This window comes from Sinocyclocheilus grahami, unplaced genomic scaffold, assembly GCF_001515645.1.
Source record: "Sinocyclocheilus grahami isolate Dianchi unplaced genomic scaffold, SAMN03320097.WGS_v1.1 scaffold463.1, whole genome shotgun sequence".
Classification (NCBI taxonomy): Eukaryota; Metazoa; Chordata; class Actinopteri; order Cypriniformes; family Cyprinidae; genus Sinocyclocheilus; species Sinocyclocheilus grahami.
In genome coordinates this window covers 435276-461447 of record NW_015505642.1, presented here as the reverse complement: position 1 = coordinate 461447, position 26172 = coordinate 435276, and the positions used below count along the sequence as shown (strand labels likewise).

Genomic DNA, 26172 nt, shown 5'->3' with positions numbered 1-26172 from the left:
GCTCATGGAAATGATGTCATAAGCATAAAATATATACTTTAATATAGTGGACTAAGTGAAAACAATCAGTGCTGATATTGTTAAATAAAACTAAAACTAATAAAAATATTTTTTAATAATTGAAGTAAAGCTGAAACTATCAAATTAGATTAAAAACCTCAATGAAAATTAAAACTTGCTTTGGCAACTAATAAAAATGAAATAAAATTTCAGTCATAAATTATTATAACTGAAATAAAAATAAAATTAAAACTAGATATATTAAAAAAAAATAAAATGACAAAGCACATCAAATGAAAATGAAAATTGTCATAAGCATAAAATATGACAAAATCTGTATTGTTATTGTTATCTAAGGCTATTAAATAAAATATATATACATATACTAAATGAAACATTTAAACTTCTATGAAAATTAGAAATGTTGCATTGGCAAATTCATTTAAATAAAATTAGTTGAAAAAACGACTAAAACTGAAACAAAAACAAAGCTAAAAAAGAAATATTAAAAACGCCCCAAAAACTAATAAAAATGGCAAAAGCACATCAAATTTAAATTAAAACTGGCAAAAGCATAAAATGTATAGTTTAATATAGTGCACTAAGTGACTAAATCAGCATTGTTATTGTTTACTAAAACTATTACATTAAAAAATATATATTAGATAAAAAATGTCAACTTAAAAAAAAACTTGCAAAATTCTATGTACAAATGTTGCCTTGGCAACTTATATATATATATATAACACTAAAATAACACTGAACTAAATACTGAATAAATGTTTATGTATAAATGTGGGTGGTAGTACAGTATGTAAAAGACCTTATGGTTTAACATCACGATTTCAGAGTCGTTATGCTATTTAGTTTTATGTTCTGAGATCAGAGTATGTCTACATAGTACATAATAAACCTCAGAAGAGTACAAAAACCCTGTTTTACGTGATATATGACACCTTAAACAGGTTTCTAATTGGCATTAAAAAATCTAATGAATAATATCATGTAAGCTATCTCTTATAGTTGTGTATATAAATGTTCCTGTGAGTCCTGTGAAATTGAGCGGTGAATGTATGGTTGTGTGTGTGTGCGCGTGTGTGTGTGTGTGTGTGTGTGTGTGATGGCGCAGGCAGGTGTGCAGCTCACCTGGGGCCTCGATCAGCTGTTTGTATATTCCCAGGAATGCAGACTCCGCCTCCTTACTGCGCTGGCTCAACGCAACCACCTGCAGCAGAGAGATGAGCTCATCAATCCAGGACACACTTAAGGGCCATGCAACACATAATAAAACACTCCAGTCAATAATTCTGCTCCATATGTTGATACCGCAGAGCTACAAATGAACAGAGCAAAGTTTATTCCAGTACTTAAACAGAGAAAAACATTAGCATGATCGCTCTTGAGGAAAAATCAAGTCTAATAATGTCACCAATGCAAGAAAGCATCCGATACTCCGACAAATATAATACCAGAGACTCAACATAATGGCTTCACACTCATCACAACACAAGGGGATGAATTCTACTCATTCTATTTGAGCAGTATGAATACAGTGCATCACTTACTACATCTGCCAAAATGTACACTACACACCACACTTTAAAGAACACTGTTGCCCACAATGCAATGCTCTTGACTTGAACTTTCACTTGCAGTGTGACGACCAAACTGGAAGTAATAGAAACCATATTTAAAAAAAATATATAAAAAAATTAAAATGTATATTTTTTCCCTGATTTATTTAATCAAACTACCAAAACTTTAAATATTTTTTACATAAAATAGGATTTTAAAAAAAGTCAGCTATCTGAAAAAAGAAAGAAAAAAGAGCTAAATAACTAAATAATTCCAATGTAAAATAATGGTCCTGTGGCAAATTTAGCGTACTACTATTTGAAACATTTATCTTTGTATACTGCATACTGTTTTACAAGAATAATAAAAAAACAATAGTATGCAGTATACAGTGTGCATTAATATTTCAAAAGTCTGGGGTCGGTAACCTACTGTAGGTTGCATTTATTTGATTAAAATACAGTAAAACAATAATATTGTGAAATATTATTACAGTTTCAAATAGCTGTTTTCTATTTGAATATATATTTAAAGTGTAATTTATTTCTGTGATGCGCAGCTGAATTTTCAGCATCATTCCTTCAGTCTTCAGTGTCACGTGATTCTTCAGAAATCATTCTAATATGCTGATTTGCTGCTCAAGAAACATTTCTGATTATTATCAATGTTGGATATTTTTTTCATGATTCTTTAAAAAAATGGAAAGTAAAAAAAAACTGCATTTATTTGAAATAGAAATCTTTTGTAACATTATAAATGTCTTTACTGTCACTTTTGATCAATTTAATGCATCCTTGCTAATTAAAAGTATTAACATCTTTCAGGAAAAAAAATCTTACTGACCACAGACAGTACTGCATATTATGATTGTTGTATACTGTTTTTGTAAATAGTATGCAGTGTGGAGCTTTACAACGCTTTAGTGCTAAATGTACACTCTCAGAAAAAAAACTAAGATACAAAAGCTGTCAACTTTTCAAAAGGTACACCTTTGTAGAGTCAATATTGGTACCTTATTGTACAAAAGTGTACCTTTCGAAGAGGTACCACCCTAGTGACAGCTTTTGCACCTTTTTATTCTGAGTGTATAAAGGATATATGTGTGTCTGTGAGACAGAAATGAAGAGTAAATTGCTGCTGAGGGCTCTGGGTCTGTGCTGGACTACTGCGCACAATGAAGCCAGGTCAGATTCAACCAGAACCTCCACTAACCCAACCCGTCACCCCTGCTATTCTCCTCTCCACAGGTGACTCAAACCAATTACGGATTCATTAAGGAAGAGCAGGAGCAGAATGGGCCGCCACCTGGCCCCATAGAGAGGGCACCTGTGCCTGTGGATATGTGGGTTAGAGCTCCAAAGACCACACAGAAGACCTCCAGATCGACAGTGTTCCACTCCAGGCGCTCGCGCTCTGCCCATTATTGAGATTCTGGTGCACACTGGAGGGGAGGTTACTGCTCAAATTGGCCGGCCAGGCCCCTGACTGGACGCTCGCTGCCCATGTGAAATGCAAGCAGACAGGCCTGCGGGTGAAGGGATGAGGCCGGTACGACGCCAGATTTGTGACGACAGAAGAGAGACTCAACAGAAATCAAACGCAAAATCATATTCAAATCAAATCATCACTGCTTGACTCAAAGGACATGTTGTACTGAAGTAAATTAAAGTGTGGCGGGTGAAGAAAAGTCAATGGCTGCAGTTGAATACGGCATACTGTGAAGTGTGCATGAGTGAAAAAAGTCAAGAACTGATTTGGGTCAAATTTATTTCAAAAATAAAAAAAGCATATTACAATGCAAAAAAGGGTTATACATACATTTAAATAAAATACATTTATTTAAATAAAGATAAAAATAAAAAACAAAACAAAAAAGAAAGTTTAGGACTGTTTTTAGAAGCATATTACTAATAGGCAGCATGGCATTGAACCTGAACCTGCTCAATAAGCATCATGTTGTCTGAAGCAGTTCAGCCTCCACTGCCGCTGTCTCGTGGAGTTCATGCAGAATAGAGCAGCGCTACAGGAATCGATACTGATACAATAGTCTCCCGCACTCACTGTCTAAAAGCAATTGTGTTTTCCTCTTTTTTTCCCTTTTCTCTCTCTCTCTCTTTTTTCCAAGACATGACATTCAGTTGCTCGATCAGCACTAGAGCTCACATACAACAAACACAAGCCAATGAATGTAAGGACGAGAGCTTGTGCGATGCTCACTGTGTTGTTAAACAAGTCAGAGCATCTGCAGATGTGATTGGTTTAATAAGTGGTGCTTCTCAATGGCACTAAACCTATCTAAGACTGTTTATGTCTCAACTTTAAAGCTGAAGTATGTAATTTTCACATGGTATTGCAATTTTTTAAACACTCCCACATCTGCCATTGGTCAGACTAAGAGATAGTACCGCCCCCAAACTCATGCCATTGGTCAAGTCAGAAGGTGACATATCAGGCCACTCAAAACAAACAGATCAATGTTTTAAAAGCTACTAATGACCGACAGTGATATTATATATATATATATATATATATATATATATACACAGTGTTGGGGAAAGTTATTTTATGAAATATGTAATGTAATGCGTGTTGTAATGATCGCGAGTAAGAACAAAAGGAAAAGAAAACCTTACAGCTGCATGAGTCGTGACTGTCACGTTAGCCTGATGGGGCCAAACTCCCTTTGTGATTTTAAAACGTAAGACAGTACCCAGATTTGAAGACTACAGTAAGATTTAACTTCTACTGTTAATAACCTATTGGTGGGCTACAATTAGATGGATAGCCTAAATGTCCTAATTCAGATGGGCTACCTGTTTTTTTTTTTTTTAATGGTACCGTATATCAAAAAGTGTATATTTTTTTTAATGTGATTGTAGCTACATTTGACCAGTTTTTACCATACTTTCAAAACAAAAATTAAAATAGGAAAAATATGCAATATGAAAATAATTGAAGACAAAATGTGTTCTACTGAGAAAAAACAAGATTTGGTTTTTAAAAAGCCTTTTTCCAAAAGGTACATCTGGAAAAAGGGTGGTCGTCTTATAATCAGGGTCGTCTTATATTCGGGCCAATACGGTATTATGCAAAAGGAGACTTGGCGCAGAAAGAATTTCAGAAAGACAAATGGCAAGTGACAGTGAATTAAACATGAACTTTTGAAGTAGAAATCCTGAAATAGTATTTTCTTGTAGAATGTACTGCAATAATCTTGGTTTTATTTACAAAAAAAATAGTGTACACTGCAAAAAAAGGGTGTACAAGCAATTTCACTCAGAAAATGTTAGTAAATTTCACAAATAATTACAAAGAAATGGCAAGTAACACATTGAAACGTGACATTTTTAAGTAGAAAGACTGAAATTGTATTTTCCTGCAAAACCTACTCCGACAATCTTCATTTACAACTTAAAAAGTAAAAAAAATAAGTGTATCTGGTATATATATTTTTAAGGTATTCAGAATCTTAGAGACTGAAAATATGCTTATTTATTTATAAACACTTTTTCCCCTACAGCATGCATCTGCAGTCAGGACTGGAACATGAATGAATTGCACACAGACTGTCTCACATATGGCCGGATAATCACGCAAAGATAAATCCCTGGAATTCTACAAGAGACAACAATGATTTCCTTATGAATTTACACAAGATGAAGAGCCTTTTCAGCCTCCATTATTCTAGGCTATAATGACTTATTAGACAAAAGCATTAACACCATGACGATCACCATCATCATCCTCATCACACGATACACTGTAACATTTTTACATAGATCTTCATCATCTCCTAACGGGAGAACACACAGATTACTGCCAACATCACACCATTAACCCGTCTCAACTCCTGCACACACACACACACATACACACACACACACACACACACGCTGGTGGTTAGTATGCATGCGACGGCTCCACGTCACTAATCCAGCATCCATCACTCCTGAGACAATCTTAAGTCCAGACAACATACGATGGCACTGATATATGCTGCATAACATCATATTGAATATAAATTCACACAGATAACAGCAATATTAAAACACTTGTTTCATGAGAAATCATTTACCTTGATCTTGAAATACAAGTTTGATGTACTGCTAAAAACATACTGTAACCTTCAAAACTTCCTTTTTGTGAGTATTTATTTAAAGTGCAATAACGGCAATCATTTTTTATATAAAAGTCTCTTAGGCTCTCCAAGGCTGCATTTATATGTTTAAAAATACAATAAAACTGCAATATTGTGAAATATTATTACAATTTAAAATACCTGTTTTCTATTTTAATGTATTTTAAAATGTAATGTATTTCTGTGATCAAAGCTGTATTTTCAGCATCATTCCTCCAGTCTTCAGTGTCACATGATCTTCAGAAATCATTCTAATATGCTGATTTGCTGCTCAAGAAACATTTCTGATTATTAGCAATGTTAAAAAGAGTTGTGCTGCTTCATATTTTTGTGGAAACGTGAATCTTTGACGAATAGAATGTTCAAAAGAACAGCATTTCATTAAAATAGAAATCTTTTGTACTATTATAAATGTCTTTACTGTAACTCCTTGCTGAATAAAACTATCAATTTCTTTCAAAAATACAATCACACTGAGTCCAAATGTTTTATCAATATTATATATATATATATATATATAGAAATTAATTTATAATTTAATTCTATACAAACTTATTATTAATTCTAAAAATTCTCTAAATTAATAACTGTCTATAAATGTATGAAAATATAAACGTAACATATGGTAACATGTAGAAATATAAAAATGTATCATAATAAAATATTATAACATTTATAAAATATGTATGAATTATATGTATACTAAATATTTTATGTAAAATTTCTGAAGTATAAAATTATAAAATGTAAAGTATATACAAATGTATAATATAAAATTATAACATTAATTGTATATATATATAATATATTAGGCCTGGGCAATAAAACGGTATCGATATTTATCGACGGTACACCTTCGATATCGATAGAAAAAATGTTCGATATAGCTTACAATAAAGGCATCGTTGATAAATTTTATTGTATTTTTAGATATTTATAATAAATTTGATATTTTTAGCTATATCGCCCAGCCCTATTATATATATATATATATATATATATATATATATATTATAATTTAAAAATGTATACATATAAAATGTACAACTTGCCCCAACATAAATGTGTGACTGATCTGACCTATAAACTTGAACTGACCGGTCATTTATAAAGCACTCCAAGCATCCTTAACATAAGACAACGAACAAAGGTGATAAAAGTGACGTGACATGTGGCCAAGTATGGTTACCCATACTAGGAATTAGTGCTCTGCATTTAACCCATCCTAAGTGCACACACACAGCAGTGAACACACACACACCCGGAGAAGTGGGCAGCCATTTATGCTGCGGCGCCCGGGGAGCAGTTGGGGATTGCCTTGCCCAAGGGCACCTCAGTCGTGGTATTGAAGTACATTCACTCCCCCCACCGGTATGAGACTCGAACCCGCAACCTTTGGGTTCGAATCTGACTCTCTAACCATTAGGCCACGACTTCTCCAAATAAATAAACAAATAAATAGATAAAAGATCATCTATATTCTGACAATAACAGAAAGCACATGTGTAAAGCAAACTATGAGTTCTCCAGTGTCATACTGGAGTAAATCTGGCTGTGGAGTTTGCGATGGACCGTGTGAAAAAGCAGCTGCTGTCTCTGAAGTGCAAAGAGAAATGAGCAACTGAAGTCCTGACACACATCCAGTCCCCACGTCAATTCTGATCAGCAGCCTGTGTCACTCTCACACACACACACACACACACACACACACACAGTGACAGTACCAGCTGGAGAACCGGCGCTGGAGAAACACGCTGCCCTCGGAGAGCTCAGACACACTCAGTCTCCCAAATGGGGGTTCATAAGGGAACTGCAAGGGGTTCGAGAGTTATTAAAAAAAAGCAAATAATTAGCTAAAATCAAAAGTAAACTTAAAATAAATAAACGGGGATGTACAATTAAGCAAAAATAAAACCAAAATCATGATATAACTTTAATGCAGTGTTTTTAGCATCTCAAAGTAAATGCTGCTTCTCATAAACTACATCTCTGTATGCAGAACACAATGTGCATTTGGTTCTCTGTATTTACAAATGTGCATAACTTCCAACATTTCTGTGGACAAAAGTTTACAGAATTCCACCACTATTAACGCAGCTTAAAAGCTTGAGGGTTTGAATGCTTGAAAGTGAAAAATATATGACAAATATTGGTAATCTGTGGTGTAAAACAAAAATATTTTTATAATGATCAAAAATATATATATATATATATATATATATATATTTATATATACAACTGTAATTTACAACACTAATATGTTTCTGCCTTTATTTTTTATAATTATATAAATTAATTTTACAAATAAACAATTATTTAAAACATATTATTCAATATTATAGAATTTAAGACAAATATTGGTAATATTATAGGGTAAAACAAAACTATTTTGTAATAATACAAACACGTAATTTTACATTACAGCTCTAATTTACAACAGTAATATATTAGTCTATCGATTTTATAATTCATTATATAAATTAATTGTAGAAATAATAATATTTAAAAATACTTGAACGAGTTTAGTTGGTTTCAGCAGCAACAATATGAGACATTTTTATATTATATGAAATGTTGTACTGCCATTAAAATCACCATATATGACAAAATAATTGCAATATAATTTTTTGGCCAAGTTGTGCAGCTGTATAAATGATTTTAAAATAAAAACAATCAAAATAAAACATTTACTGTTTGACTGTTTATCTGTTTACCGTCAGTGCATGACCATTAACCAACATCAGAGAATATGTGAATGTGTTGCTAAATGTTAACTAAGTACTTCAAGTCAATATTTCACATCTACGTGGTTTCAGCTGACTAAAAAGTTTGGGAATCCCTGCTCTACACCACGAGCCAGACCTGAGACGTACAGCAGAAGACGCTTTCTGACAACAAAACGGCTTCAGATACTGATCTCAGCTCAGTTCAAATCCCCACACACGCTCGAGAGAAGACAGTCTGGCAGAGTTTGAGATGATGATCCCAGTTCAGCTCTAAATCCAGACGAGATTCACAGGAAGATACATTAAACCCTGATCAAAGTGGAGGAGACTCAAGAACTCTAACCTCTACAGAGCACCACAGCCGAGAGCTACTGTAACTAACCCACAAGCACAACTGATCGCAAGTCTTTATTTCAAGTCTCTGGACTTTCAGCAGAACCCAGTCTATAGATGGTTGAGGTGTAGCGTGACCTCGGCTGGAGGAAGTCAGAACAAGAACATGCAGCTAGAACAGAGAGTTTGAGATCACATGCGTAAATCAAGACAAAAAAAAGAATACGAACAGAGACGAATGGAGCAATGGAAAGTATACAGCTAAAGAAATGAACAATGCTTCTGATTAAAACAGTGGGTCTAAAAGTCTGAGAATTGAGAACTGAAAACCACAGAAAAGGTTTTGATTGATAATGCATTCTGGCCAGGGATTAAAAATATTTCAATAAAACTGAAAATGGACAACTTTTGTAGAACATAATAGAAAATAGAAACAAAATTCATAAAAAAAAAAAAAAAAGGTCTCATAATTCTAATAATTTGCTGATCGGCATCCATGTATGTTTAAAGGTGCATTATGAATCTTTGACCTCTCTGTTGCCATACAATTAAGGCAAAATAAAGCAAGAACACAGTTATGCTTCATGTAATAATTTCCCCCCATCTTTTTGTTAATCTTAATAATGACATATACTTGGCAGCAGCACAATTTGCTCTCATTTTAAAAATAACGGGAAGTGTTCCTTTAAGATGAGGTTAAATAATGATGGAGCCAGAACTGGAACCAAAATGAAAAAACATTGTTCGTAAACGCTTTTCAGATGAAATCATTTTCTTTGCAACCAACATATACAAAAATATCAATGCATTACAGTACATATTTCACCAGTGGTCGATTTCTTTTAAATATCTCACTCTTAAACATTTTTTTCTGTCTCCTGCAAGAAATTATAAATTGGAGTCACATGGTATTTATAGCTCAGGCTAAATGTTTTCATAACTGTGTGCCCATGAAGCAAACATGGCAGATACTACTACTATACTTCTAACTGAGAAACTGCAGTTGAGATGAATGGGAATGCTAACAGCTGCTACTCTACAGGTTGTAATGACCAGAAAAATAATTACATTTAAAAGATGCATTTTTTTTATCAGTTTTAAGACATTAAGAGAAATGTGGCAGCATCAAAGCTGCTGTCAGGAGCGGCTTCAGCCTGCCCTGTGAGTGAACCGAGGGCCGGAAAATGACCCTCAGAAACCTCAAGAGTTATCGCAGACGAGACCCAACATACACAGCGAGCTGTATGCAGCGATCTCTCCGTATATCACATTACACCACTCATCCATTATGAGCACTTGGGTGCTAGTCAAGGTGAGGCAGCGCCATGGAGAAAGAAAGAGTCTGGTTCATGATGGATGGATCTGGCCCGCCACGGCTCCTCTCCTCTCCCTCACGGAGCTGGTGACTTTCCAGCCAGGCAATTATCATTGCAGAAGCCGTAATAGCCTAATTAATTACCAGTGTCAACGTTGCCTTTGTTTCACTGTAACAGGACATCACACCAACAGAGCATCCGCTCAAAGCAAAAAACTCTGATGAACGAGAGGCTCACGCAGCACAGATGAGGAGAAACACACATACACACACACACACGGTCAGCACTGAGCTAAAACCAAATCCATCATCAACCTGCCCTCAATCAACACCAACATTTATCGCACAAAACCAACCTAAACACCTTCTGAAGAATCTCTCTGCATTTATTTATTGCCTTTGTTTTGACAACTCGTCATGTCACAGAACCGCACAATCCTGATGCTCAGACATTGCTCTGGAATCGAGATGCCATTTATATTACAAATAAACTGCTGAATTTGAATTTAATTTGAATTAAGGTAGCAAACAGGATGCAGAACTGCAATTGGAACATAAGAATTAGAATTAAACTGAATTAGATGAGAGACAGACAGAATGACAGAAAGAACAATAGATAGAAGGATAGAATGACAGACAGACAGACAGACAGATAGATAGACAGATAGACAGATAGATAGATAGATAGATAGATAGCTAGATAGATAGATAGATAGATAGCTAGATAGATAGATAGATAGATAGATGACAGCCAGCCAGACAGACAGACAGACAGATAGACAGACAGACAAACCGACAGAGATAGATAGATAGATAGATAGATGACAGCCAGCCAGACAGACAGACAGACAGATAGACAGACAGACAAACCGACAGAGATAGATAGATAGATAGATAGATGACAGCCAGCCAGACAGACAGACAGACAGATAGACAGACAGACAAACCGACAGAGATAGATAGATAGATAGATAGATGACAGACAGCCAGACAGACAGATAGACAGATAGATAGATAGATGACAGCCAGCCAGACAGACAGACAGACAGACAGACAAACCGACAGATAGATAGATAGATAGATAGATAGATAGATGACAGACAGCCAGACAGACAGATAGACAGATAGATGACAGCGGATCTAGTTCTCACAGACCACTGAAGCCGAGCCGAAAGTACTTTATAATAACGTCAAATGTCGCAGGCAGCCATCGGAGAGTGAAATATTACGTGTCAGGTCTGTCACATTCCCTCCGTTTTTACATCTGAGCTGAAGCGGCGGTACACAGGCAATCAGACGGCAGAGAGGGAACAGAAATACAGTGTGGCAGCGGCGGGAATTACTGTGTGACTGATGAAGGGCGAACGCTCTGCATCTCAACTTCAGTTAAACGCAACACAAGCGCAATAAAACGGCATCTTTGAGAGGAGCGACTAGAAAGAGTGCGGATGTGTCAGTCTGTTGGAGCGTCTGCGCGGCGGCGGAATCCGCGCGGGGCCCGAGGCAGCGGGGGCTCATTGTGGAGCACACTGACTCTAATAGGAGTCGTCTCTGCCGATGCGAGCAGCTCCTCGGCTCCCACTGCGAGGGGAGTTTTGCATAATTAATTACTGTTGATGTTTCCAGGTAGTCGCCCGGCAAATTCACTTCAGACCGGCTGCCACGATCGTGTCTCCGGCGAGAGCGACACCGGAACAGACAGCTAACATTACCGCCATAAACAAGGCAATTTTGTACAGTGTCTTCCGTCATTATTGTGAAGTGTTCAGGAGCGACAGTTCGAGTCACTTCGGAGATGAGAGCGCGTGAGGAAAAATGATGAAAAAATAACGGCGACGCCGAGTGCTTTTCTGTGTCGGCAAACCTACAGAGGCTTCAGTTCCTTGTTTAGTGAAGCTTCAGTGAACTTGAAGATGTCAGCAGAGAAACGCCGCCGTCTTTTGTGCTGTCACAGGAATACGAGAAGACTCCGAAACAGCAGTGAGAGCTGCAGAGATAGAGTTTTCATAGAAATGTACTTGGGATGAGTAAGACTATATTTTCATAAGTCAGTAGGGTCTGAAAGACTAGTGATTTTTCCCTCAAAAGTTTAGCATCTGTTTAAATCACATGCACAGGCTCTATCATTTCAATATAGCTTAATAAGCATTAAACGTTTACGGAAACCTCAATATCTCATCTCAGGACAGTCGTAGCTCCTTGGAACAAAAACTGATGAAGATTGCTTAGGCTCTGCATTTAGGGTCAACTGGTATTAATTTAACTGTCAGTCCTAAATCTTTTTAGGGAGTACCTAGTTAAGTGTAATGTTCAAGCAGAACATTTCAGGCTTCAGACTTACCTAAAAAACAAAAACCATAAAATCAGTGTTAACTGAAATAAAGCATTAAACTTAAACTTGTTTTTATTACAGTTGGTTGCCGGGGCAAAATTTCACATTTTTGTTAGATGTAGTAAAATAATTAAAACTAAAACCGATAAAAAAAAAACGGAAAAAAATAAATAAATAAAAATTATATATATATATATATAAATGTTAACTGATAAAATAAATTTAAAAACTTTCTAATTTTCATTTAATTCCACTTGATGTACTAAAATAACTAAAACATAAATAAATATTACTAAAATATATATTTTTTAACTATTAAACTATTAACGGTAAATAAACAAATAAGCCAATGTAAAACTAATATAAAGCTATAAAAACTGATATATAAATGTTAACTGAAATGAAAAATGAAAACACTTACATTTATTTTATTTCAGTTAGTTGCTATGTATTTCTGTTTAGTTTTTGATGTACTAACTAAAACTGAAATTAAAATGAATAAAAATTATATATAAAACCATGAATAAAAATTGCTTAAAAAAATTAAAATATATATATACAAATTCTAATTCAAAGTATTACTAAAATCTATAATAGTAATATTAACAATATCAAAATAAGCAGTAAATTTGTCATAAAAGCTGTATGCGACATTAAACATTTAAAACACCCCACCCACCAGGGCCGGGCTTATTTTTTATAACTTTATACTCTCATTATTAATTTGTAATAACCTTTAAGGCTTTTTGATGTCATACATATTTCACAGAGAGATATCCTTCCTCTTTCACAGCTCTCACGTCGGGCTGTCAAATGACAGATCACCGGCGCGGCGTGAAGGTGTGTCATCACCCGCTATAATTAGCAGTCGTTCAGAACAAAGAGAGGTACTAACCTAGACCTGAGCGTCTGCACGGTCTTTGGTTTGTGTGAAAACATTATATCAGAAATTAGACACGGCACAACTGACGCCGCATGTGTGAATGATGTCTGCTTTTACGGCTGCGAGTGTTTGCAGGTTATTTTAAAAGTCCCGACACGTGAAAAATGGATCATCAGCTGATCCAGCGCGAATCGGCTGGTGATAAGCAGCTAATAATTTCAAGCCACTTAGGCATGTATGAATATGACCTGCGAGGCCTCGTTCCTCCACTCGCGCGGTATAAATCAGCAGCGAGTAGAACGAGACCCAGAGGAGCTACGGTGAGTGCTGATGAGTCCCATAATTCTCCAGGCTGGGACTTCCTCCTCCGTGACCACCTGGACAACGGCCAAACCTCCGCAGAGCGCCGCGTCCCCGTGCCAAACTCTAAGAGCCGGAACGTAAATTCAGTCTGTTTAAATGCCAGTTTCTTGGCCGGACGCATTCACTGTAATAGTGCTTCCTCTTGGTGACCCAGATGATGCATACAAAAACAGGATTTTAAGTCAACAAGAAATCCAACTGAACCCTATTTACTTGCATAATACACACTCCTGGTCTTATTTTTCCAAGAAAAAAAAACAGTAAAGATGATAAAGTTTCTCTGAAACCACTTTACTTTGTGTCTTGTGTACTTCAACGCTTTCTCTCCAACACTCACATTTCAGGATCCAATCAATTCATGATCTACAAATAAAAATCATTTTACAAACGGGCAGTTTCATGTTCACTTTTAAAGAAAGCCCCAAAGGGAATTGCAAAAATAATGATTGTTTCCAAACACATTTCTATGAAAGGCCCATTTCTGTCACATAAGGAAAAATAAAATTATGCATTGGTAAATCGTAAAAATGTATAATGGCAGCCATAATTATCACCTTTTTTGTCTCATAATGACTTAGTATGTGATAGTTTTGACTTTTATGTTATCATTTCAACTTAATTTAAGTCATAATTGAGATGACTTGTCATCTGCTTGTCAATTTCAGATTTTCTCATAATTTCAACTTTTTATCATAGTGTGTATGTAATTTTCAATTAGCATGTCATAATTATGACTTGACACAATTAAAAAAATGCATCACTTAATATTTATGTAATTTAATTTTTATCTCATAATTATGACTTAGGCCCAATCCCAATTCTATTTTATACCCCTTCCCCTTCCCCTTCCCCTACCCCTCCGCCTACCCCTTCCCCTTGTCCCTTGAAACAGAGTGTCAAGTGGTAGGGGTGAAAATATTCCTAAGAATTGGGACACCACTACTATGCCGTCACACGTCATCATGCGTGGTCTAGCTGCTACATTATATTTTCCAGGAACGAGAGGATAAAATCGCTGTTTTTGAAGTAAACTCACTCTAAAGCGAGAAACGCACAGACACGCATACACGCCGCTTTCATCTCTCTGTCTCTCTCTTGCTCTCTAATTGGCAATATTTGAGAAAAGGGTTTAGCGATTTATAATTATTGGGGGTACTAGCCCTCCTGAATGTCTATGGTGGTTATCGCCCTGATCAGACATGAAAATATGTTGTGGAACTATCGTGCAGTCTGTAATGATATGACGTTAGCAAACTTTAGCGATTTTTTGCAAATTTCTTTGAATAACATGACCGTAAATACGAACTCACGATTGAATGTAACATAAAACAAATGATTACTTTTCGTTAAAATCTTTATTAATGCCAAAAAATGCTTACATTTATGTGTCTTTTTGTTCGCTTGGGCAGCCATGTTGCCCCTGAAGCCGGTTTACGGTGAGATAATTTATACCCCTTCGTTTGAAGTGTGGTCCCGAAAAATCTTCGTTTGAAGGGCTGTCTGGCCCTTCCCCTACCCCTACCCCTCCAACCAAAAGAGAATCGAGACACCCCTACCCCTTCACGTGAACGCGCAAAACGGAGGGGTAGGGGAAAGGGGAAGGGCTAAGGGGTAGAATTGGGATTAGGCCTTAGTATGTCAATTCTGACTTCTTATCTCAAATTTGACATTTTATGTCATAATTTCGACTTTATGACTTACAATGTCATAATTTTGACCTTTTATCTCATAATTATGACATAGTATCTCATAATTAAAAAAAAAAATTATCTCATAAATGTGATTTACCAATGCATGCTTTTAATGTGATGGAAATGGGCTTCCGTACATCCTAACTAGTCAGCTTTGTGTGCAGTTTGACCTGGGAACAATTATATTACTGAAAATGATAAATGACATTTAGTATAGTACAAGCCTTTGTGTTTAATACAGTAAAGCCAGACATTGACCCAGTACCTAAAGAGTTATGGAAAAGAGTGTCAGTAAGTGGGAATCATGGGATATCAGCAATTAACAAACAACTCCCATCATGCATCATGCATCAAACTGACAAAATAAAAAATCCTGAAAAACACAAGATGAAGAAATCAAACAAATCTACATTACCTGAGGCCACAATCATGTACTAACTGCTGAATCAAACACAACAGTGGGGTCATTGTAGCATTGTGTGCAGTTTGACCTGGGAACAATTATATTACTGAAAATGATAAATGACATTTAGTATAGTACAAGCCTTTGTGTTTAATACAGTAAAGCCAGACATTGACCCAGTACCTAAAGAGTTATGGAAAAGAGTGTCAGAAAGTGGGAATCATGGGATATCAGCAATTAACAAACAACTCCCATCATGCATCATGCATCAAACTGACAAAATAAAAAATCCTGAAAAACACAAGATGAAGAAATCAAACAAATCTACATTACCTGAGGCCACAATCATGTACTAACTGCTGAATCAAACACAACAGTGGGGTCATTGTAGCAATGTATTATGGGTGTTTCTTTCACTATATGCACATAAATACAAATCAATAATATTATAGATTTTTATATAATCTGACAATGATTTGACAACTAGATTGGCAATAAATAAATAAATGCTTTTTGTTAATTTTACTTGGTTACACTGTATTTTAAGGTGTCCTTGTTGCAGTGAACGCAATTAATTTTTTTTATATTCTAAGACTGAAAATCTGGATCTGGGACAAGAGTAAAACAATAAAATTGATACATAAAACATTTGAAAAGTAGCAAAAATAAGTTGAATTCAGTTCGTTTAAACCAAAATCAACCCCGGGCCATCAACGTGCCTAAAGTTGAAGAAACACCCTGTTATTGTTTGCTGGCATCTGTTATTGTACCAATTGTTATTTTCAAATCTCTCTGCAGTTAAAAGGAAGCAAACACTTGAACGTGACGGTGAAAGTCACAAAGAAGCCGTGCTGCTATTTATATGTCGAACAGATGCAGTTAGCATTTAAATGACACTTCACATTACACACTCCTCATCCCTGATGAAACAAGCCTTAAAAACAATATAAATAGTCTTCTGGGTCACGGATCGTGCGCAGGTAAACTGGATTAACCACGGTAAACATCGTCCTCTGTCCGTTTGATAAACCCTCACGCGTGATGGATATTTGACAGTGTGAATAAAGAGGATAGGAATCTGCATGACTTGAAAAAAGATGCAATTAAATGTATATTAAATCCCTGCAAATCATCTGCTAAATCTTAAAAGACATATTTGAGAGTGATCTAAAGAAAGCGGAGACTAAAGATAGCAGAGGCAGCGGTGCGTGTGAAGAGCGCGTGACTGCCTGTGCATGTTTGAACTGCGGGACCGGAGACACTGAGCAGATTTAGTCGGGGAATAGATGTCTGTCCTTCAGACCACTGGATAAAATTGGTCTCAATATGAAAAGTAATAAAACGGCACTATCGCCAGATCTCTGTGCACCTCCAGTCATTCTTCACATCTCTGCTATATACAAACACATGTGATGGCTCACAATTACAGCAGAGAAGTCGTGTTGGGGCTGCTCTGAAACTCTAGCTAGAAACACTCAATTTCACACAGATAAAATCAATAAGAAACAGCATTTGCAACCCATTTAAATGCATCATTATGTGATGCACTTCTGAGAGAAACAGGATATTCAATCTGAAAAATGGTGGGTGGGACTTGATTTTGTCCATCAGGAATTGATAGGTGGTTGAAAGGAAGACGGTTAAAATTAGAGGGATAGCTGCCAAAAACCATGTCTGATCTCGATCATCCTCTCCTAAACCTTCTTTCCCATCTATACTTGACTAGTTTAGTTTAATAATAGTTTAATAAAAATGATTTTTTAAAATGTATACATAAATTACACACACACAATATATATAATCTTAATTTCATTATATTATATATTTCAGTATTCTTTCTGATTATAAAATCAATGTCAGTTAACTTGATCTCAATTAAGGTGACTGAACACATTATACTAAATACACACAAACACATATGACAATTAAAAACATTTAACACCAAATTCACTACTGTAATTCAGTAGTCAATATCAAAATGTTATTTCTCATTTTGTCTCTCATAGTTGAGGTATACCTATGATGAAAATTACAGGCCTCTCTCATCTTTTTAAGTGGGAGAACTTGCACAATTGGTGGCTGACTAAATACTTTTTTGCCCCACTGCATGACACAAATCCTGCGATGGAGCATTCTCTCACACTAGGCTACTTTTGCTTGCTACTGGAAAAGTTAAAGGGGTCATATGACGTTGCTAAAAAGAACATTATTTGGTGTATTTGGTGTAATGAAATGTGTTTATGCGGTTTAAGGTTCAAAAAACACATTATTTTCCACATACTGTACATTATTGTTTCTCCTCTATGCCCCTTCTTGTCGAAACGCGTAGATTTTTACAAAGCTCATCGGTCTGAAAAGCGAGGTGTGCTGTGATTGGCCAGCTATCCAGTGCATTGTGATTGGCCGAATACCTCAAGCGTGAGACGGAAATGTTACGCCCCTTACCATATTGTGATGCGTTACCATATTGTGATAACCCATTATAAACAAGGAATTTGTTGCATCCAGTGGGGACATAATTACGGATTATAATGGCTTATACTGTCTTTTTACGCGTTGCATCTACACTGCCCAAAAAACTCGCGTTTGAATCATCAGTGGCAAATTCTTTAAATATAAAAAACATACTTACAGTCTGTGAGTCAGAACAGCCGGCATTGTAGTCTAGGAAACAGTCCTCTATAAAATGCGCTGGACACATCTGAATTTTTGGGTTGAACTGTTCTGGAACAGTGTTGTAAATACAACTTAACCAGCGATTTCTAGTCGTGTCCTCTTTTGGAAGACCAAACAAAGTAGTTTCGCTTTCACAACGAAACAGCGTCACACACCGCGGCCTTGAGTGAGCAGAGGCGGGCGGGCTTGAGAACGGCGCGGCCGGCGGATTCGATTAATTGCTTGCGGCAACCACATGTGACGACACCAGGCTGGACTCCGCTTCGTCCACGGTGAAAGCCGATCCGGCAATCCACAGTGCGAAGTTGATGTATTTCCTCAGCGACCAGCACGGATCAGCTCTAGGCATGACGAAGCGGATCTCGTCCTCTTTTGGAAGACCAAACAAAGTAGTTTCGCTTTCACAACAAAACACACAGCGTCTTCACGACATGGCTGCAGCAACAATACTACAGCGAGAATAAAAGTTACGCCTTCTTTCTTTGCGTGAACATTTGGGCGGCGTTATGCATCCCCACATAGTGAGTTAGATATGTGGGGGCGTGTTAGAACGAGCCGTTTTAGGTAGGCGTGGCTGACTCTTAACTTTTATAAAGAATATCTCTTTGGATTTGAGACTTTAGTCTTTGCAACTTTACAGATCTTCTTTATGCACCAAGAGCTTGTAACACTCCAAAGAGAAAGGAAAAATGTTAATCGCATCATATGACCCCTTTAAACTATGAAAAGCTGAACTACTGCCACTCTACAAATGCATTACTATTAGCTAGTTTCTCTCTAACAGCAAACTACTGATCCCAGCTCTGTTTGTTTGATGATAGAAGAAAAATAAATCTCATCAGAGCTGTGAGCTCAGTGCAGGACTAAATGTGATGCTCTGCACTCAAAAGAAATGTAAACCTGTTCTCCGGCTGGTCCTTTCACACCTGTCAGTGGTCAATAGCTACTCTGGGAAAAAAATGAATAATGAAAAAGAGAGGCCTTGACACTAATCCCCCGAGACCCAATTAAAAGGGTGACAATCACCATCACCACAGGAACCGAGAGGATGAATAGATGCCACTTTAATTGAACTAAACGTTTTCTTCAGAAGAAACCTGAGCGAGAGATTATTAACAGGTACACAAATATTTGAGAGCAAACGTGATCAGGAAACGAGCACTCGGTTTCCCTTCCAACCTGATAGAAGGTTAATTGTGAAGATATGGTAAGAATTCAAATTATTCATGTAGCACAAAGATACACGGTAAAGGAAGTTGATTTTGCTATGTGGCTGAATCTCATGAAAAAAGTCAGTGGGTCATATCTCTCTTCAAAATCCAAATAAAGAAATATATTTTTCCTAAATAAGCCGTTTTTCTCTCTCTCTCACTTTTTTTTTTTTTGCAATGTGACATTATGACAATTATGCACATTTGACCCCTAAATTCTCTTTACTGCAATAAATGCAAAAAACAAATTAATTTGTCATTACTGTAATATAAACATTTATACAATTTTAAGTCAATATCATATAATAAGTATAAGTAAGTGAAGGTAGTATTATAGTAAGATATATTGATTTAAATATTATATATAAAATATTATTATAATTATAATAATATATATAAATGTCATATATATATGTGTGTGTGTGTGTGTCTATCTGTCTAGTGGAGATCAAAATTAGAGAACAATCTATAAATAGATTGATTTTTGATTTTTTTTTTTTTTATATATATTTTGTATCTTCATCACTCAAAATTTGGAGGAATATTACAGTAGCTGTAGGTATACCACTGTTCTATAACCAAGAATAACCAAGGCATTTCAACAAAAACCTTTATTTTGTGGAAAACGGAGTGATGAAAATTAGAGAACAGTAACCACTGTAGCAAGAAAGAAGATTGCAACAACAATTTTGGAGGGTTACAGCTGTCAGAAATTAGTAGGAAGTGTAGAAGCCCTGCTTTGAATGATTTTCCAGAGATTTTCAATCTGGTTTAGATCAGGATTCTCAGCCGGCCATTTCATTATTTCAGTGTTCTTGGCTTCAAGGAACTGCTTTACCCGTTTTGCAATGTGACGGGAGCATTGTCTTGCATGAAAATTGCAGGCTGATTGGGAGATGCTTGCAGGGAAGGAACTGCATGTTGCTGAAGGAGGTTCTGATAAACATTTGTATTCACTCTGCCATGTATCTGTATAAGAAGCTCAACTCCTGCTGCAGAAAACATCCCCAAACCATGACACTTCCTCCTCCACCTTTCTCTGACTTCTTTACGCGCTCGGGTTCAGTCTTTCCCCAGTTTGATGCTGAACATAATGTTTCCCATCATCAGACCCAAATAAATTAAACTTGCTCTCATCACTAAAGTGAACTTTGGACCAGTTCTCCTCTCTCCACACAACATGCTCCTCAGCAAAGATGAGTCTGATGAGAGGCTTCATCACTGCAGAGTGTGCTTTCAGTCCGACTTCTCTTAAACGTGCCGAAACAGACCCGTACTTCAGCTTTAGCGCTGAACTGGCGAGCAATTCCAGCTGCAGTGTTGAACCGATTCCTCATTGAGAGTCTCCGCATTATTCTGTCTTCTCGTGCATTTGTCTTACGTGGACGACCAGCTTTTTGGGGGGACTCGAATGAATTAGTGTCATTGTAAAGCTGCAATATTCTAGAAATCACAGATTTGGAATGACCAGCTTCTCTTGCAGTGGCTGAAAGGCTTGTCCCTTTAACCTGGATAACCTCCTGTCGCAGGCTTTCAGTCACCTTAGAGCAGCCTGCCATCTAGCAATCTCAGTGAAAATTGGAGGAGTTTATGAAAAATATATCAAATATAATACTTATATATAATTTGTATATATATATATATATATATATATGATTCGAATTTAGGAAGCCACAGATTTCTGATCTAAACAGATCAAGGCAGATGTCTTGTTTTATGGAGACACCTGGCTTTTCCTGCAGCAGAAAATAAGACACAATGTATTTTTCGTGTTTCTTCTGCTTGATTTTTCTAAACTCTCTCCTGTTGAGAGCCACACCAGCTTCTCGCACAGCCAAATGTTAATTAGCATTGTGCTTAATCCGATACTGGAGAGCCCCAAACTGTCAGGTCATATTATAAACAATCGGCCTCAGCGTTAGCGCAAATGGCACGTTGTGGCGCTATCTCTCCCCGCAAAACGCTCCCAAGGTACTAATTGGCCTACTTATGCTCTCTCTTTGAATTGCCATTTCTCTCTTAGTTTTGGGTATTAGTCTTGACAACCATCGATCTGTAATGTGCAGCATTCTACTGTATATATTTTCCAAGAAAAATAGCAATGAAGGCAACGAATGAATTAAATCCTCCCGCTCTGACGTAGCGACTGTAACTCTGTAGGCGAGTGGCTTTTGTTTGCGAGCGAATGAAGGATTGCGTGAAACTCCAGAGGAGAATGAAAGTTCAAACACTTTGCCAGCAGCAAAGTAAGTGTAACTTTTCTCCTCTTAAATTATTTAAGATTAGCAACATCATCTTATCAATCTATCGATCTCTCGGCAGAAAGATGAAAATGGAAAAATAATGAGGGAGATGAATGCCACGTAAAGAACATCAATGTGCAAAATTTAATTATCTGCTGCAGTGAAAAAAAAAAAGAAAAAAAAACTGTTGGCTGTTTTCTAAAACAAAAAGAAGCGGTTAATATTTTTTCCTTCTCTGCATATTTTAATTACCAGATCAATCATAACTACGTATGGTGCGCCGCTTGTGAGAGAGAGAGAGGAGAAAATTGCAAGTCTAAATGAAAAACAATAGATTTACTTTAAAGTCGGAGCTCTTTTGAAGTCTAAATTAAAATTTCAGGTACCTTTAGGAGAGGCAGCTTCACAAAGTTATGATATTCAATTAGTGTGTTTAGATTCCACTGAAATTACACTTCACAGCTCGACACCATGTTCAATGAAAACTCTGGAGATTCCAGACTTCTGTTGCCCTAAACAGACAGTGGGAGTTCAAACCGACGCAGGAGCTTTTGGAAGTCTGGGAGAGAAAAATATTGGATCCTTTAGCCAGATGAAATTCTCTGTGATTCACAGACTATTGTTCAATCAGACTCAATATCTGCTGCTGCCTTCAAGACATTAAGTGCACATGAACACCACAACCGTGCTGCATTTACCAGCGGGAAAGTGTGTCAGTTAAAGAATCATACTTTATTTTATATGCATTTTGTGTCCTGTTGATGAATAGAATAGAGATGCATATGCAATGCAAAATTATGATTTCTGAATTCCTAAGAAAGCTTCCCAGAAGGAAACTGATCTTTCTATATGGATGAATCTCATGAAACCTGTCAAGAACATATTTGGGTCATATATCACCACAAAATCAAAATAAAGAAATAAGAAATTACATTTCTCATAAAGACAACAAAGCCTATTTTTAGGACAATTAAATAATTTTTTTTGCTATGTTATATTATTTCTTAAAATTAACCCCCAAACAAACAAACAAATATAAGTCATTTAATAATAATAATAATAATAATAATAATAATAATTTCTCATTGCTGTAATGCAAATATTTTAAGTACTTATACATTATGGAAGTATGTGTTGTACTGCCTTTTTCTGATCTAAATAAAACTTTTTTTTTTAAGTAAACAAATATATATTTAAAATTAAATAATAAATCTAATGAAAGTATAAATCATAAAAATAATTTAAAAAAAATAATAAATAAATCAAATGTATTCATTTATGAAAATGCTGAAAATAGAAGAACTATAATTCCTTACTTCACTCTCTGTCACGTCTGGTTGGAATTTTGGTCATGTTCTAAATTCAAGTAATTACTTTTATTGTGTAATTCGTCCGTTTTCGTCACAGTTTTGTTACGTGATCTGTTTCATGCATATTTCTGTCTTCTGGTTCTGGTTCACATTCATTGTTTTGTTATCTTGTTTTTTTCTTGTTTGGTATTTTTTGTCATAGTCTTGTATTTAAGTATGTTTTGAAGTACGTTATGCTGTTACACTGGTTTATGGTTTTTTTTATGTCTTGAAACACAGAAGAAGATATTTTGAAGAATGTGGGTAGCCAAACAGTTGATGGTAGCCATTAACTTTCATAGTATTTTTTTCATACTATGGAAGTCAATGGCTGCCGTCAACTGTTTAGTTACCAACATTCTTCAAAATACCTTCTTTGGTGCCCAACAGAAGAAAGAAACTCAAACAGTTTGGAACAACTTAAGGGTGAGGAAATGACAAAAAATTTCATTTTGGGGTGAACTATCTCCTTAAATTCATAGTTTGTGTTTATGTTTTTGGATCATTGTTGACTTGTGCCTTCATCCCCGTCTGGTTTAGGCCAGCAACGTTACACTCCGACATTTAAAAGAAACAAAAATTACATGTTTTCATGAGATTCACCCAAATTGATTCCTACAATATCGCTCAAATGGCAATTGCTTTGAAATTGCAATTTCCATATTTTCCCTGGAAGATCTAAACGCAGCATATGCAGATGACATGTAAAAGTACAACAGCCATACATCGCTTTACACACGCGCCGCTGCACTTTCCTACAGATGAATAAGCTCTGCTCTTGGTTTCAAGGCTGATCGAAGATGCCATTTATCTCCACCAGCCACATACAAACAAATGGTCTCTACTATACACAAATCCTCCACTCACATGTTCACTTCACACTTCTGAACGGTCCACGTCACAGTCAGCTGTCGTTGTTTTTTGTGTGTTAGGACGTGTTGTTTGAGAGCATGTAGCTCTAAGCGGCACATTTGGCTTGACTGAGCTGAAGGCGCTCTACAAACACATGTCACCGCTTTGATTACAAACACTAATGCCGCTATCTGACTCAGCTCCTGCGTTCTGTCGGAGCAGATAGCGCGTTTGCGTCCTCCCCCCGCCTCACGTCTCAGCGGCTCTCGGTTTGTGTGAAAGAGAGCTGATGTTTATTTCTTCTGGCATGTCCTCGGCCGGCGCTCCGCCACCCATTTCACACGTTTTTATTGGCTAATTTGAGTGCGTTCGTGCCAGTGAGCAGCGGCTCACTCCTCGACATCCACGAGCGCGTATCACAGGCCGAGAGAATCTGGCCTCATTTCTACACGTCGTGTGTTTTGCCGCTCATAAACAAACAAAACAGCAAGGCCGGGGATTCTGGGTCATTGTCTACTCTGCCAGCTTTGACCGTTTACATACGGTCACATTTTTATATCCGCTCTCCATATATAGAACATCTGTTTTGAGGAATAAAATGACTCTAAATACAATCAATAGTTTACTTTCTCATCACTGTAATGAATGAATGAATGAATAAATAAACAAACAGCTCAAAGACTGAAGCTATTTTAGTAGGCACCCCACATCAGGTCCGGACATCTGTCATTACTAGGGTTGGGTACCGAACTCGGTACTTTTAAGGGTACCGACCGAATTACCAAATTTCAGTACCTGAGAACGCATCTGGGCGCATACGCTACAGAGAGAGAAAGAGAGACCCTGTGACGTGATGTCACCCCTGCAACTCGTTCAAACAACACACAGGGCAAGCCGAAATGTTCTGAAGTGTGGTTACATTTCTAGGGCCATATGGTTTCTGCGAAAACGCGGACGGGATCGTGGAATCCATTCATAAAAACGTAATTTACTCTATAGCGCAGAATGCCATGGAATTTGGACGAATAAATCAAAATTAGCCACTGCAAATTAATTCGAATTGTGATATGAACTAGTGTCTGTGAATATTAAAATGCCAAAAGACGGTTTAAATATGAATCCTGCATGTTCCGCTTGCCTCTGTATGTATGAATGGCGGAAACGCGGTTTTGTTTACTACACAAATACTGAAGCACACGTGACGTTCGCGGTGATTTCCGGCCTCTGTGTCTATATGACGGCATGAACACAAAAACTTAATCTCTAGAGCTGCTGTCACTGTGAGAGTCACTTCGCGAGAATTTTACCGTTTCATTTGAGAAAACTAGCATCAACATACTGTATACACACAGAAACTTCATGGCAGCCTGTCAAAATAAAAGTACGGTTTAACATGTAACAGAAATATATTACTCTTGTATTACTTTTGTACAGTATAATGGACATCTTTAAATATTCAATTTTCTATCAAATTTAAATAAAACAATTAAATGATAAAAATAAATATTACAACCAGATTAATCACTTAATTGTAGAAAAAAATAATACAATAATTAGCCAATTAAAAAATGTTTTAAAGGAATATTCACACAATTTTTCTTCCATGTAATAATTTCAACAGTAAACCTCAGTTTGTTTGCCAAAAAATAAAAGGGTTAAATTTTCATTTGATTTAAAATAAATGTTTAATGTCTTCTTTCGATTTTCAGAAAAATTTAAACATTAATTTCTGGGGGGAAAAAAATAAATAACGAAAAAGTTTGTTGGGCCCTATTATTCAAAATTTTGAAATTGAGACTTTTGGACTTATTTTTTCACTGAAATAAATGTTTTTGTAATTACACAGAGAGTAAAGTACCGAAAAAAGGTACCGTTGGGTACCGGCACCGAAATTCAGGTACCAATACCGGTACCATACCGGTTAAAATGTGAACGGTACCCAACCCTAGTCATTACCAGCATTACTTTTTCTGGCCAGAATATTCCACTTTCAACATCAGTTACCAACCTGGGTGTTAGAATGGACTCTCATCTGACCTTTGAGGCTCACATCAAACATTTGTGCATGACTTCCTTCTTCCA

At 36.4% G+C, this 26172-nt stretch overlaps 1 protein-coding gene across 1 annotated transcript in view; it reads right to left on the bottom strand.

Moving 5' to 3' along the window:
• cux2b (cut-like homeobox 2b) overlaps positions 1–26172 on the bottom strand; it is a 169690-nt gene that overhangs the window by 44460 nt on the left and 99058 nt on the right. The window contains exon 4 of the mRNA XM_016235101.1: positions 1147–1225. Within this exon, the coding sequence (XP_016090587.1) occupies positions 1147–1225 (79 nt within the window). The remainder of the gene's footprint in view (positions 1–1146; positions 1226–26172) is intronic.